The 14274-nt window shown below is 31.9% G+C and overlaps 1 protein-coding gene across 2 annotated transcripts in view; it reads left to right on the forward strand.

Moving 5' to 3' along the window:
* LOC129222974 (oxidation resistance protein 1-like) overlaps positions 1 to 12828 on the forward strand; it is a 46023-nt gene extending 33195 nt beyond the window's left edge. For both annotated transcript variants that reach the window (XM_054857548.1, XM_054857540.1), the window contains exons 12-15: positions 3091 to 3240; positions 6667 to 6762; positions 6842 to 6915; positions 12530 to 12828. In XM_054857548.1, coding sequence (XP_054713523.1) covers positions 3091 to 3240; positions 6667 to 6762; positions 6842 to 6915; positions 12530 to 12665 — 456 coding nt within the window. In that variant the 3' untranslated portion in view covers positions 12666 to 12828. The remainder of the gene's footprint in view (positions 1 to 3090; positions 3241 to 6666; positions 6763 to 6841; positions 6916 to 12529) is intronic.
* Positions 12829 to 14274: the final 1446 nt, after the last annotated feature.

A 14274-nucleotide genomic window follows, 5' to 3' on the forward strand; every position in this document is an offset into this window, starting at 1 on the left:
TTGCGCTAACACGACACTCAAAGTTTACATTTCTTGCACGATAATAAATCCTAAACACTGATTTAAACTAATAAACTATTTACAGCACATTTAAAAATAAACTCAGCACGACTAAAAAACTGAGCTATCTAAAAATTACAACAAAAAGAAATTTAATCTATAGAGATTTTACAGAAAAATAAAAACATTTACGGACTCAAATGTTTTATCGATTGAAGCGATGCCTGAAGCTTTGGATATGGTTTTACAAAAACTATCCTTGATTAAATTTGTTGCTTATAAAAGCAAATGGGCGTCAGACACTTCTTTATTACTTTTCATTATTACTGGCTCCTGAACTCAGCGCCGCAGGCTGACTGTCTCGAGTAAAGCTATTTTTACTATCTACATATTTTAAATACATATGCTATAAATAGAAAAGTGACAGTTAATCCCCCCCCCCCCACCCCCACCCCCAAAAAAAAATCGAGAACTATTTACTGTTTCTTATTATAGTTTCAGTCCGGGTTTTTTTTTTCAAGCAGTCATTTTCACTACTCAAATGCAATGAATCTTGAAACATATAACAAAGTATTGTCGCAGATTTTGATGGGAGGAGGCGGTCATGATCCCCCCCTCCTCCTCGTTGTATACACTTACGGTTTCGATCAAGTTTTTTATTTTTTTTGTGCAAACATTCAAATACTGCTGCGGGTTGGGGGGGGGGGGGGTTGTTATGATCCCCTCACTCGTATCCGTCACTGCGTCTACTCTCAACAAGCCGTCCCCCCAACTACTCACAATTTATGTTTAACTTTTTTGCACTAACAGTTCAAAACATATTTCTTGCTTTAAATAATAATTGTCAGAATTAATTTTGTACTTTTAATATAATTTGCACAACTCTTTCTCATCATACAACTGACTGTAAGTGCTATGATATATTTTTTTCGCAGATTTAACTAGTTTGTATTAATTGTTGCATGTCTTATCATTTTTTTGTCTTATTATAGTACCGAGATGTTGCGAAATTATTCCTATTAAATTGTATTTATGATTTGCAGTTCAGTAGTTTCAATATATTCATGGGGTTCGTATTCTTTTGTATTGCTTAAATTAGACGCAATGCCGTGATCCATTCAGAAACATTTGTTAGAGATTATCATCTATGTAATTTTTGTAGTGTAGTATACTAAAAAATGTATGTTAAATATTGACAAAAAGATCGATATTTTAAAACATCGATGTTCAGAAACATCGATGTTTTTTGGTCGATGTATCAATACCATCGATGTTTTAATTTCCAACATTGATGTTCTGAAACATTGATGTTTTGCCATCGATGTTGCACCACTAGTTTGAATCTGTAGGTCAGGGTTTCCCGACATGTTTACCCTTTTGACTTAGTTCTTGGGAACCTTAATCTTTGCATGCTGAAATTTCCTTAAATTATTTTTTATTATTGTGAATGCTTTGTACTAAATAATAATCAATAAAAAGAAATCCCTTTTATTGAAGCAATTAAAGGCAGCGTTAGACTGCAAGGTTTTTAATGATTACCCTAGTTTAATTCTTTTATGAAAGTTTGGATCACTTAATAGACTCAAATCTTAAAATTACTCAAAATCCACTTTTTAATTGTTTCTAAGAGCAATGAAAAATAATTGCAATAATGAAGTTAATTTTGGTGATAAAAGTGAACTAACTAAATTCAAGGCTAAACCTTAGTAATGTGGATTATGCTCTTAAACTGATGACTTGACTTAAATCAAAGATATGCATTATTTGAAAACATGCATTATTTGAAATGATTGAAGTGATCAAAATCCACTAATATATGCTTACTTAAGCCTTAAAATTAAATTGTTAATTTTATTAACAAAAGTAAATTTACAAATACTATCATTTTTCATTATTTCTGGCAACAATTAAAAAACAACTATGTCACTTCTGTCACACAAAAAGGTTGTTGATCAGGAATTCAAATCGCATAAAAAGTTCACTTCAAAACAGAGGAAAAAAAAATAAATCATGCAGAAAGCTAATAAAAAAGCATCTATTTAATCCACGTTGAAAAATTTGTTGCAGGAAGTGTTAATTTTAAGACAAAGTATCGGTGCTTACTTATTAATTAATATTTAGTCACGTAACGTTCGAAAAAAAACTAATAGTCTTCACCGTGACAAACCTAACTTCAGATTTGCATTCCTCATGGTTACATTCATCACACATCATATTTTCAAGAAAAATTCATTTCTGCTACATTATAAGCAAAATAAGTTTTATTCTCCATGAAAAATAAAGTTAAGGAATGAAAATAATGCATAGCATTATTTTTACAGTAATATCTACCTAAACTTTAGAGAAATTGAAAGCAGAAATTTCATGATGCAAATTGAAGGTTGCAAAAATTTTACGTTCGTCACACTACAGTAATTTAGTTTTAAAAACCAATTCATGTGATTAATGCTGTGTTTTAATGCATGAATATTATACAGAAATTTTATTCTTTCACAAAATTCTGCAAAACCACAAGTAACTGATTATTAGACATTTAAAACTCATGTTATGCAACAAAACAGAGTCTCTGAGTGTTACGCTCATCACTATGGAATGACCCAGTTATATTTCAAATGGAAAATTTGTGTAGTTCATTGAAAAATGCCAAAGTTATGGAATGTTTGCAAGTAGCCTCATTCATTTTCTATTTAATTTTTTTTTTGTAGTATGATCTTTTTTTTAATTTACAATCATGATAGGCTGATGTTCTAATTTTTATAATACTGAAAAAATAATGTTTGGATTTGAAAAATATATCTTTATTTTCAGTGTTAATACTTTACATCAAATATGAGGTAGATGTTAAAAACTTAAAGATTTATAATGTGAAGCATTTAAATACTAATTAGTATGCATACTTTACATTTCTAATAATTTAAAGACATTTCCTATTTTTCTAAGAAATTGATTAACGTCGACAAGAAAAAACAGCAACTTATTATACCAAAGTATGAGTTTGAAACCAGTTAAATATTTTTATTACCAGTTATATGTATGTAAATAATGTAAAAGCTGTTTAAAATGCTCATTTTTTTCTTTCTCTCTTTTTAGATTAGCAAAAGTTTGCCTCCTAGGGCTATGAATTCATGGACTCTTATTTATGGCAGTGCATCTCATGGCTTCAGTCTCAAGACCATGTATCGTGAAATGGCTAAATATGATTGTCCAATTCTTATTGTTATAGAAAATCGGAATAGTATTGTAAGTTAATTTTTGATTTAAAATTGAAAGCTTTCTTTTGAATGTTGGGGGGGGGGGAGGATGTAAAGATAACATAATATAAATACTTAGTTATTTATAAATGTATTTAGTATAATGCTGTACTAAATCTACAGAGAAAAATTTGTTAATTCATTGAGAGTAATTCACAAAGAAGGGGTACAAGCATTTTTCAATCAATAGAAATTTTGCAGCATATCGTCGTCTCAGAGCATCATTAGGATATCTTAGTGTTATTCCTGGGATTAGATGGATTACTGTTGCTCTGAGGCGATAATATTTGAACAGTTTAAAAAAAAAAAAATTGCAAAAATTTAAAATGCAATGAAATGAAGTGAATAGTTACATTTCAAAAGACTAATCAACATGAAAATTTGTTGGATGAAATAAATTCATTAATTTTTTGATAAAAGGTATTAAAGTGAGAGAGAGAGCATATTGGGAGAAATAATCTGTTGTTTTCGTTCAACTCGAGATCATTACACCTTTTTATGTTATGCAGCATTAATGAGATGCAAATTATTATCAAAGTATTTATCAGACACACCAATTCTCCTGCTTTAGTGATCAAACTCTGGCCTCCTGCCACCCAAGAAACTTCTCCTACTTTTTATGGAATTAGTCAAAAGGGCTTTATTCTTACGTTCATCTCCGTAGCAAGAATTTAAAGAATCTAATGAGTGACTGTTAAAGTAATGGAATCAGATGTTTGTTAAATTTAGTCAATATGATTTTTGGAAAGTGCTAAATTGTGTAGCTACAGTAGCAACTTTAAACAAGCACCCTTTGAATAGTGGCATACATTGACTTCGGTGCCCCCCCCCCCCACAAGATTGATAAGTGCACCCCCATTAGAATTTTTTTAAAAAATAATTGTAACATAGTGTTATTTTTTCAGAGCTTGTGCCCTCACACCTCTTGAAATTCCTCCCCTCCCCTTTACAGGCGTTTTGGGAGTGCTATGTACGCCGCTGACCCTGATATTAAATTTTGTTTCAAAAATTTGTTACTTGTTCCTATTTTATAACAAATTTTAGTACTTCTGTTTTTCACGTGGGGGGGGGGAGTTGACAGGGTTCTTATCGCTCAGATGTACTAAAGACTCTCTCCCAAAGCAAAATGAATCCACTCTATCTCTCTATTTTAAAATATATTAGGTGGGATGAGCACTTGCTAAAACACATACCTTCCCTCTTAGTTTTTTGCTCTCACGACAGACCTGAGAAATTTAATATTATCATTATCTTAACTGGGATTCTTACATAACTTAAAAATTTGGCTGAGACAGGCAGCAAATAGAACGAATGTGGTAGCCCCAACACTCAAAAAAAGTTCTGAGCAAATGGCAAAACTTTGAGATCCTAAATTTATTGATTGCTTGTACTTGTATTTGTAGTCGTAAATGTAAGCAGTTTGTTTTCGCTATTTGTTGTAATTTTATTTTCCTGATGCAACTCTAATTCTTGAATATCTCAGATATTGTTTTGATTAATTCAGAAAATAAGTGAATTTAACTGGAAATTTGTGACTAAAAAATGTTATGTTTAACCTAATTTAAAAACAAGAGAGCTCAGAATTTTTTTTTTTTTTTTTTTTTTTTGGGGGGGGGGGGAATTTTGCGCCATTGAGCTTGGGAGGGATGGGCAGCCCTGCAGAGCAACATTAACACATCTAATCCCATTAATAACACTAAGATATCCTACTTTTGCTCTGAGGCGACAATCAATATTCAAATATAAGGAACTATTGTGTATCTTAATATGAAGCATCAGCTTTCTAAAAAGTTTTCTTGTGTTTGAAAATCAATGATTTGTACATGCTGCGAGCGTGACAGTACGGTTTGGCCCACAGCATGTACAAATAATTATTTTTTTAGTACCAAATTTTTTGTTAGAAAGTTCATACTTCATATTATGATACATAAAAGTGCCTTACCTTCAAATATATTACAGATGAAAGCCTAAGTTTAAAATAGCGGAAATACAAATTTATGCGTAAAAAAGTTTTATTTGTACAAATGGGTTTCTATCATTTAAAGAACAATAAAATGCAGTGCTGTCACTATGTGGGGGAGGGGGGTTCGCCTAGGGTGTTGCCCGCCTGGAGGTGACACTCAAAATTTAATTGCAAGTTTTTGAAAAATATAGCTATAATGCATTTTTAAGATTGAAAATCTTTCGGGGGAGCACCCTCAGTCACCCTCTTTCCCTTCCTACAATATAGAGCAAATACTATACTCAGGATCAGATTCATATTGTCAATATTTAGACCTTGTTGGGACTTCTTATATGAAAAAAACTGAATCCCATTATCTTTCCCTGTGTTTGAGATACATTTGAAATAGTTAAGGGACCATCAATTCATGCGCCCCCCTTACTTCTTTGACCTCTTGATAGCCTGCACATTTGCGTCTAGGGCAAGTTATATAAAAAGCTTTTATGGTTTTTATTTATCTTTTGTACTTTTTTTCCCTTAAAATTTTGTAAAAACACAAATGTAGTAGTATCTAAAAATTGTATGAATTTCATGTTTTCATGTTTATATAGGATATAAAAAATTCTTTTTTTTTTGCATTTGTAGAGGTGTGTGGGGAGGGGGGGGGGGTGACATCACAAATTAGAGCCCCAGGTATCATCCATACTAGGTACGCCACTGTAAAAGGTTTATATGTAAAATTCACAACTTTCCAAAATCATTCAGAATCCTGATGTGCTCATGTTTTTTTTTTTTTCCGTTTCTTTGGATAATGTTGTCAACTTACATTGAAAGAATTTCATAATTTTTACATTCATATAATATCATGGAAAAGGGGGTTTTTACCAAACAAATTTTTTTGAAACATTTATATGGTCTATCAAATTTGGTTTCATGTGTATTTATTCTGTTGATTTTTGTTACAATAGATTATCTAAATGGAGGGAGGGGATTGTTCTTGCAAAACGCAATATTGTTTAATAATAAATGAATTTTTCAATAACTGCCATAAACACCCAATGAGTTCGTACAAATTTACAGTCATACTAATATCATTTCACAAGCAAAATTGAAATAGTAATAATAACTGCAATATTATTTTTGTCACTAAAAAATAAATAAATAATGGAACGCATTTCATTGGATAAAAAATTTCAAAGGGGGTTTGAACACTGTAAACCACTCCCTTGCATACAGCCCTGGCTGAAGGTTTTATTAAAATGACTATAAGCTTTTGTTTAAATTACATTTTATCAAAAAATTCAAAGAGAAATATTTATAACCAATTGCCTTCCAAATGAAGATAGTTTCTATTTTTATCCTAAATAAATGTTCCTAGCACACCTGATTGGTGAATTAATTTTACAGTAATATTTGCATTATTCCGTCAAGAGCAAAATTTTGTGCATAGTGTAATTAATCGATGTATTTCAGATTTTTGGAGCATATTTAACATCTCCTCTGAAAATGAGCGATCATTTCTATGGAACCGGTGAATCATTTCTATTTACTTTTCATCCAGAATATAAGGTACTATTATGTCACATTTCAATTAGTCAGTTTTTAGGTTATCTCCTGTGAAGTTACATTTGTGCTCAATATATTTCAGGTTTATCACTGGTCTGGAGAAAATGAATATTTTATTAAAGGCAATGTTGACAGCTTTATGGTTGGATCTTCTGAGTAAGTATCCCATATTTTTAGCTTTTCATCTGTGTTTAGTGTTTTTTTTCCCTGTAAATGAAGGGGGGGGGGGGAGAGGAGTTTTCAGGGTCAAAAAATTCACTTTTTTTTACGAATTTTTACTTTCTTTTACAAAAAAGGAAGTAGTGTATTTGCGAAATTTTTTTCACTCAGATCGGCCTTAATTTCCATTTTTCTTACCCCCGAATAAAAGTTGAGTTTTTTTTCGACCCGACCACACGTGGATATATGCCTAGGAACCTACAGACACTCGAAATATCCATTTTGACGACCAACGAGTTGATTACCATGAATTTTCTCGTGACGTCCGTATGTATGTGTGTATGTGTCTTTCATAACTCAAAAACGGTATATGTCCTAGAAAGTTGAAATTTGGTACGTAGACTCCTAGTGGGGCCTAGTTGTGCACCTTCTCTTTTGGTTGCATTTGTATGTTCCTAAGGGGGTCTTTTGCCCCTTTTTGGGGGGAAATTATTGTTAATTTCAATGTAAACTCAAGTGGTGTTATAATTTGTCGTTCACTTGGCAATGTATCGCCAGTGTTTTTTTCGCCAAGTTTTGTTGCCAACTTTGGCGATTTTTTTTTTTAAAATCAGATTTCAATTTAGCCACTGTTGGTGATATTTAGAGAGTAAACAATTGAATCACATTAAAACTGCCAATAATGGAGAAATGACATAAAATTGGAGTAAAAGGAAGTCATGTGAAGCACACCTCAGCTTGTTTTTTAGAAAATAGTTCGATTAAATTTATTAACTTTTGTGCATTATTATGTATGATTTTAAGAATCTTACTAATATTATATATGCGAAAGTTTGTCTGTATGGATGTATGGATGTTTGTTACTCTTTCACGCAAAAACTACTGAACGGATTTTGATGAAACTTTACAATAATATAGCTTATGCATCAGAATAACACATAGGGTAGTTTTCGTCCCGTTATGGGGGGCAAAACCCCCTTAGGGGGGCAATAAAACACAATTTTTGTATAAATTCTCTAATATTGGGATGAAAAAATACTTGCACATATTTACATTATATGTCCATCGAAAGCTCTGATTTTTCTGCTGAAGATGGCACCTGTTCAAAATTTCTAAGTAGAATAAAAAACGAGTTATGAGCTTTTTAGATCAATGTTCGAAGGCTTTCCTCAACTTAATACAGTATTTAGTGTATCATCTCAACTCCCTGTCGATAGCGACAATTGTTGTATTGTTGACTTTCTTTGCTTTTCGTGATTGTTCAAGGCTTTTCTCAAGTCAAATCTTGAAGTAAGATTTTTGCACAAGATTGGCAAATAATACATGATTTGGCTGATGATTTTCCATTTAAACGGAACTTTAATGTAATTAATGGTTTTTATTATTATTTATGCTGATTGAACACTTACTCATTATCCAAACAACCAGCAGATCGCCAAAATTTTTGCAGAAAGATTTCCGTAGCTGATGCATTTGGCAGTTTTTTCAACGTTGCTGTTTTTGAAGCTGAAGACACGTCATAATGTTTCTCAACTTCCACCATGTAAACAAAATATCGCCAATCAAAGAATTTTCAAAAGACTTTTTTTACTGTGTTAAATAATCCAGCAACTAAATTAGGCAAATCCATAAACAGCACAAAAACTTCCATTAATTTTCCTTTTTGCACAATTTCAAACAATCACCAAATTGTATTACTTATTTTGGTAACATTTCGGATGAAACTGTTTAGCGCCATTTTATGGTGACCAAAAATATCTCAGCATCTGGCGACGATATCTCTGTAACGAAAATTAATATCATATCGTTTTACAAAGTAAGGAAAGAATGGGGGAGCATCATCGAAGGTACCCCGAAACGACTTTCGCAAATTCGGTAAAATCGCACCAAGAGCCACAATGATTGAAATTTCCCGAAATAACTAAAGCAAGTATAAGGGGATTACGAGCGCAGCTACTTTTTTTAATCACTTCGTACTTCATTAGCCATACAGAGAAGGTTTTAGACTCAGTGTTAAAAAAAAGTATCAACAGATTAATCTTTTTAAGCATGAGAAGATTAATTTCATGTTTTTTAAATTTGTATATGCTTAAATATAGTGCTTTCGTTTCTAAATCAATACTACTTTGTTCTTTATACTTATTGCTATTTTAGTTTCATGGGTAAGGAAGAAACTCGATTTTTAATCACGTCAAAAAGATGTGTTTTAAATTCTTTCACTTAAAACAGAAAACAAAAGCAAGTAATGATTTTTTCTAATAATTATTATTGACCCAGGCAACGCCGGGTATTTTTGCTAGTCTTCTATAAATTTTTGATCAAAAAATATCCGCAGACGAGCCTGTGACAAGAGCTTTTCTCAGAGGACCTTTGGAGAAAGATGATTTGTGGTGTTCACTGCATCTTAGCTGACATTTATCTGAAATCAAATTCTATTTGAATTTCGTTAAAGTGTTAATTAGTTCTCCCCCTATGTTCTCAGATCTTTTTTTGTTTCCCACTTTTTGCGGCCATTTGAAATTAAAAGTGCTATTTTTCACGTAAAATTCCGCTATTTTGTTAGTAAAAAACACATTTAAAAAATAAAAAAGCTCAAACTCAACTTAAGCATTGGTTTCCTAGGAGGGAATCGCCGACCTTTGGCGTCGCTTCTCGCCGAGAGGAAAACTTGATTCTTCTGCGCATGCGCGCCCGAGCAAAATCTGCGTTGTGAGAGGCACGCCGGAATCACTTGAGTTTGATTTCAGCGTCACGCCGAATAGCGACGTCTAAGCTCGGTGATTTCGCTTCTAGGAAACCAGGGCTTTAGGGGGGATTTTTATATGCAGAATGCTTGTACAGAATTTGAAATGGATTGATCAATTGGTTTTAAAATGGGAGTGAACACCGACTTTGAAAAAGTGATTTTGAGAAAAACGCGTTTTAAGGTCTAGAAGCTGAAAAACATCAATTCCAGCTCCATAGAAGACGGCCCTTGTAGCAGCTTCGATTTCCTCAGCATTTTCTTTTTTTTCATTATTTATTTATATTATATTTAACTAACCCCAAGCAAGCAGCACTGACATTAAAGACGTCCACAGCTGTCAGAACAGCTGCATTCTTCAGCAGCTGTCAGAGCTAGTTTGAAGGAGCAGAGACTGAATACTTGATAACCTTGAGAGTTTTGCTTGAAACTACTTGAAGTTTTGGGAATATATTTTTAAAATGTTTAACTACGAGACGGAAAAAAAAAAAGAAAAAAAAATCACTTTTTTGAAACTGCAAACCCCCTCCCCCCCCCCATCTTAATTTGAAGTATTTTATTTAAGTGGCTACTAAACTGCTATTTCTTCTATGTTTATGATACCTTTGTTTTCATTGTAAGAAACGTCTGTTACAAGAACACACATTACAGTTGAACATCAAAAATTGAAAATAAATGGAACCACAGGTATTTCATATTTTCAAATTGTTCAGATTTTAAACATAACTGAAATTAACATTTTGGAAAATAGTGTGGTATTTAATCAAGAAAGTGGTTATACAATATAAATAATCATAACATACAATGCAGTAAATAAATGCTACAATGTGTAATTACAGTCGGACACCGATTTAAGGCATTCATCGGGGCAGAAACTTTTAAATTTAAATCGGGGTTATTCGTACGGGGTGCAAAAAAAAAAAAAAGTTTAAAACTGCAATTAGTTTATCTAAAAGCCCTAATAAGCAACTGCACAAAAATATCTGTAATTAAAAACTGTTAACTTTTTATTCAGCATTTCTGCACATTAAAAACTAGTTAATTCTAAATTTTAAAGTAATGAGTAATAGATTTCGACAACTTCCTCGATATTTGATTCAAAATAGAGTATAAATTTGATTTAACAATACCCAATTTAATGATATCCTCAATTTAAGGATACATTTCATTGGTCTGGATTTGACTGCATTGAATGTCTGCCCCTTGATTCAACGATTCCCTCGATTTAACGATAACAGTTTCCTTTCCTTTGACATTTGTTAAATCAAGGTTATACTTTAGTTCTCTTTCGACTTTATGGAGAGAAGGGAATAATGTGTCATTTACAGTCTGCTGCTTGAAATATGTTTTTAAAGCTTCTATTCCATGTAAAGCATTAGAAAAATATTATTGCCTTTTGCCACAGAATGGCTGTTCATTGGTTGCCCACTTGCTTATCAAACATAGCTGATTCTGAGAAAAGTCTTTTTCTGCTTTGCATAAGATGGATATATCATTTTGGAAACAATCCAATATTTCCTAACTCAAATTATCAAGAAAAAATAATTTTCGGCTGTTAAAATAATTTGTTAGTTCGGGGTTGATTATTTGGCAAATAGGGGTTTTTGCCTTCCTTTTAGTCGGGTAAAAAGAAAAATTCGCTAAAATGTGAAATTCCTTAAATAGAGATTCGTGAAATCGGGGTTCGTCTATACATTTTTTAAACAAAAATTAACTCTCACTGTTTAAAGGAAAAGTGAAAATTATTTAAAGTACTGTATGTATTCTTCGAGCTGGGGGGCCCCAATGGAAGGTCAGAAAAAGTCAATCTGACCTTCCAAAAAGTCTTAATTCAGCAAATTTTGTCTGATGGTTCAGCAAATTCGAATTCATAATTGCAATTATAAAGTGCCTGATTGTTCTTTTTCATTTGATGTACATATGTGTGCCATGTAAACATTTGGCAAAATTTGGAGTTCCATTCGGCAAATTGAGAACTTCCCCTCTTCAAAAAATTTACTTTTGGGGCACAGGGCTGGAAAAATCTTAAGTCTACAAAGTACATGCCCTAATAAATTTTTGCCCAGTTTTTCTCATTGTATAATAATAAAAACATTTGAGTTTGTCGTACAGCATTAATCAAACAAAAAAAAATTTAACAGCTTCATATCTGAATCAAGAATTATTTTAGTATAAAACATTTAAAAAAATGTTTAAATAAATAGTACATAATAAGTAGCCATTAAAATGACCAATTAAAAATTATAATTACATGCCCTACCAGGCATGTAAAGGAAAAAAATTTCATGCCTGATCGGAATTTTTACATGCTCCGGGCATGCCAGGCAATATAATGTTCGAGCCCTTTTGGGACACATCCCTGTCTGTGTGGAACTATTATACAATATTTAAACAATGCAAATCAAATGCATATAAATTGTAAGAAAATACAGAACCTTCACTCAAAGAAAGCACATTAATTTCTGCAAACTCACTTGAACTCATTTAAAAAAATCACTGATTTTCTGCAGAGAGAGTTCTAAAATGTACTTTCAGTTTTTTGACTATTTACAGTACAAGAATATTTGTTTATCAGTTGTTGAATTTTAACTTTTCAACACTATTATCCTTCTTTTCCACTTAAAAATGTTATAGGGAAGTTAAAAAGATATCATTGAGCCCACGAATCCTTCCTTTTAAGATTGCCTGAAACTGACTTTAAAATCTGAAATGATTTCAGCAGGGAACCTCTCCACTCACATTTGTTATATGCATATGAATCAAATTCTTTTCCTCCATAAGTAAAGAAATAAAAAAAGGCTTTTGTTTCAATCATAAAATACGTATGTTGCTTAAAGCAATTTAAATTGTTTTTTGTTTTAATTTCAGAGGACATTTTGGGTTGTGGTTGGATGATGATTTATTCCGTGGTTGCACAAACTCCTGTCAGACATTTGGAAATGATCCATTATGCCCAGTAGAAGATTTTGAGGTTAAAGCAGTTGAAGCTTGGGGCTTTAAATGAAAAAATAAATAAAACATGTGTAGCTATGTATATACATATATATATATTTAAAAAAAAACCATGACTTTAAGTTGTATCAGATGTATTTTTTGTTAAGAAAGCAAAGTTTTAATTTATTCTCTCTGTTGTTATATTTTCTGTTATTCCGGAGAGGAAATATATTGTGTGAAAAACTTTGTATACTGTGTTATTTGAGCTGTTTAAATTACTTTACTGTTAGTGTCGTCATTAATGAACATCATCGTGCAAGTAAACTGCTACAATGAGGTTCATTTTCTTAGCAAATTCCTAGATAAGGGCAACTTGAGGTCTTTTTAAATGGAAAATAAAATACGCTGTGACAAAATGGGAATTTTTCTACTGATTGAAGATAATATATGACCCAGCAGACAAATACACAAGTCATTTTGCCATTTAACTATGAACGCCAAAAGCATGCTTAAATATAGTAGAGTCTGACCACTGGTTAGATGGAAAAACTTCTGGCACACAAGTGGAAATGGACGCATCTATTAACTTTCAGGGATGCAAGCTTTAGCAGATGTATATTAGCCTCTAATAGCCCAGTAAATTTAGGTCGAAAATAGGGTTGATGCACCACAAATTTATAATTAGCTGAATTTTTCAGGATTAGTTCCTGAACATGTATAGATCAAATCCTGAAAAGTCCCCTAAGTTCCATGTGAGCTTTTATCCAAAACGGCCGATCAAAGATGGCCGCCTAGTACTTTTTGTTTTCCTTATAACTCGGTCAAAATTGAAAAATTTTTAGTTCTGGAAAAAAAAAACTGTAGGGTCTAGAAGTAATATTGTTTCGGTATATAACCTAAAATAACCAATAAAAAACTTCTAACATTTGTTTTGACACCAAGAACTGAAATTTCTAACTACTAAAATAAATAATTTTTTGAATTTATTTTTTGAGACATGTTTTCCCTTATATATTCATCAATCAATGTTATTTTTCAGTTATAAAAAATGCTTTGTATGTTTGAATTGGTGCTTGTGTTTTACCGACATTTCCCTATAAAAGCTGTAAATATATATAATTTACAAATTGAGATTTTTTTCTGAAATGCAAAATTTTTGGTGTGAAAATTCAATGCTAATTTGTTTAGCTCTTTGAAATTACTATTAATCGTAAAGTGGCTCCAAATTCCTTTTGTAGAGGTGAGAATTTATTTAAAAAAAAAACACTCACTGTAACGATAGAAATTCATCAAAAATCGTTCAAAGCTTTTATTTTGTTAATAAAAAGATCATTGTTATCTCAATATGGTATTTTATGTGCCAAATAGTTACTCAAGAATGATTTAAAAAAAATATTTCCATATAATTAATTATGTGACAATGGAAAAAATGTCGAAAAATTTCTGCCTTCAACTCTAGGAAGTTCTATCAGGGAAGTTAAACTTCAGAAGAAAAAATGGTTTAATATTAAGAAATGAGCATTATGTTCAGTCTTCCCCAGTTTTTTACCAGAATGCTGCTGTTTTCAAATCAAATGCTAATTTAAGAGATCCTCTGAAATATATATTAGTGACTCAAGTACCCTAGCTTTTTGGTTGAGTTTCTCTGAGAAATGATAAAAAAAACAAGCGGGGCAGTT

This window comes from Uloborus diversus, chromosome 1 (genome assembly GCF_026930045.1).
Source record: "Uloborus diversus isolate 005 chromosome 1, Udiv.v.3.1, whole genome shotgun sequence".
NCBI classification, from domain to species: domain Eukaryota; kingdom Metazoa; phylum Arthropoda; class Arachnida; order Araneae; family Uloboridae; genus Uloborus; species Uloborus diversus.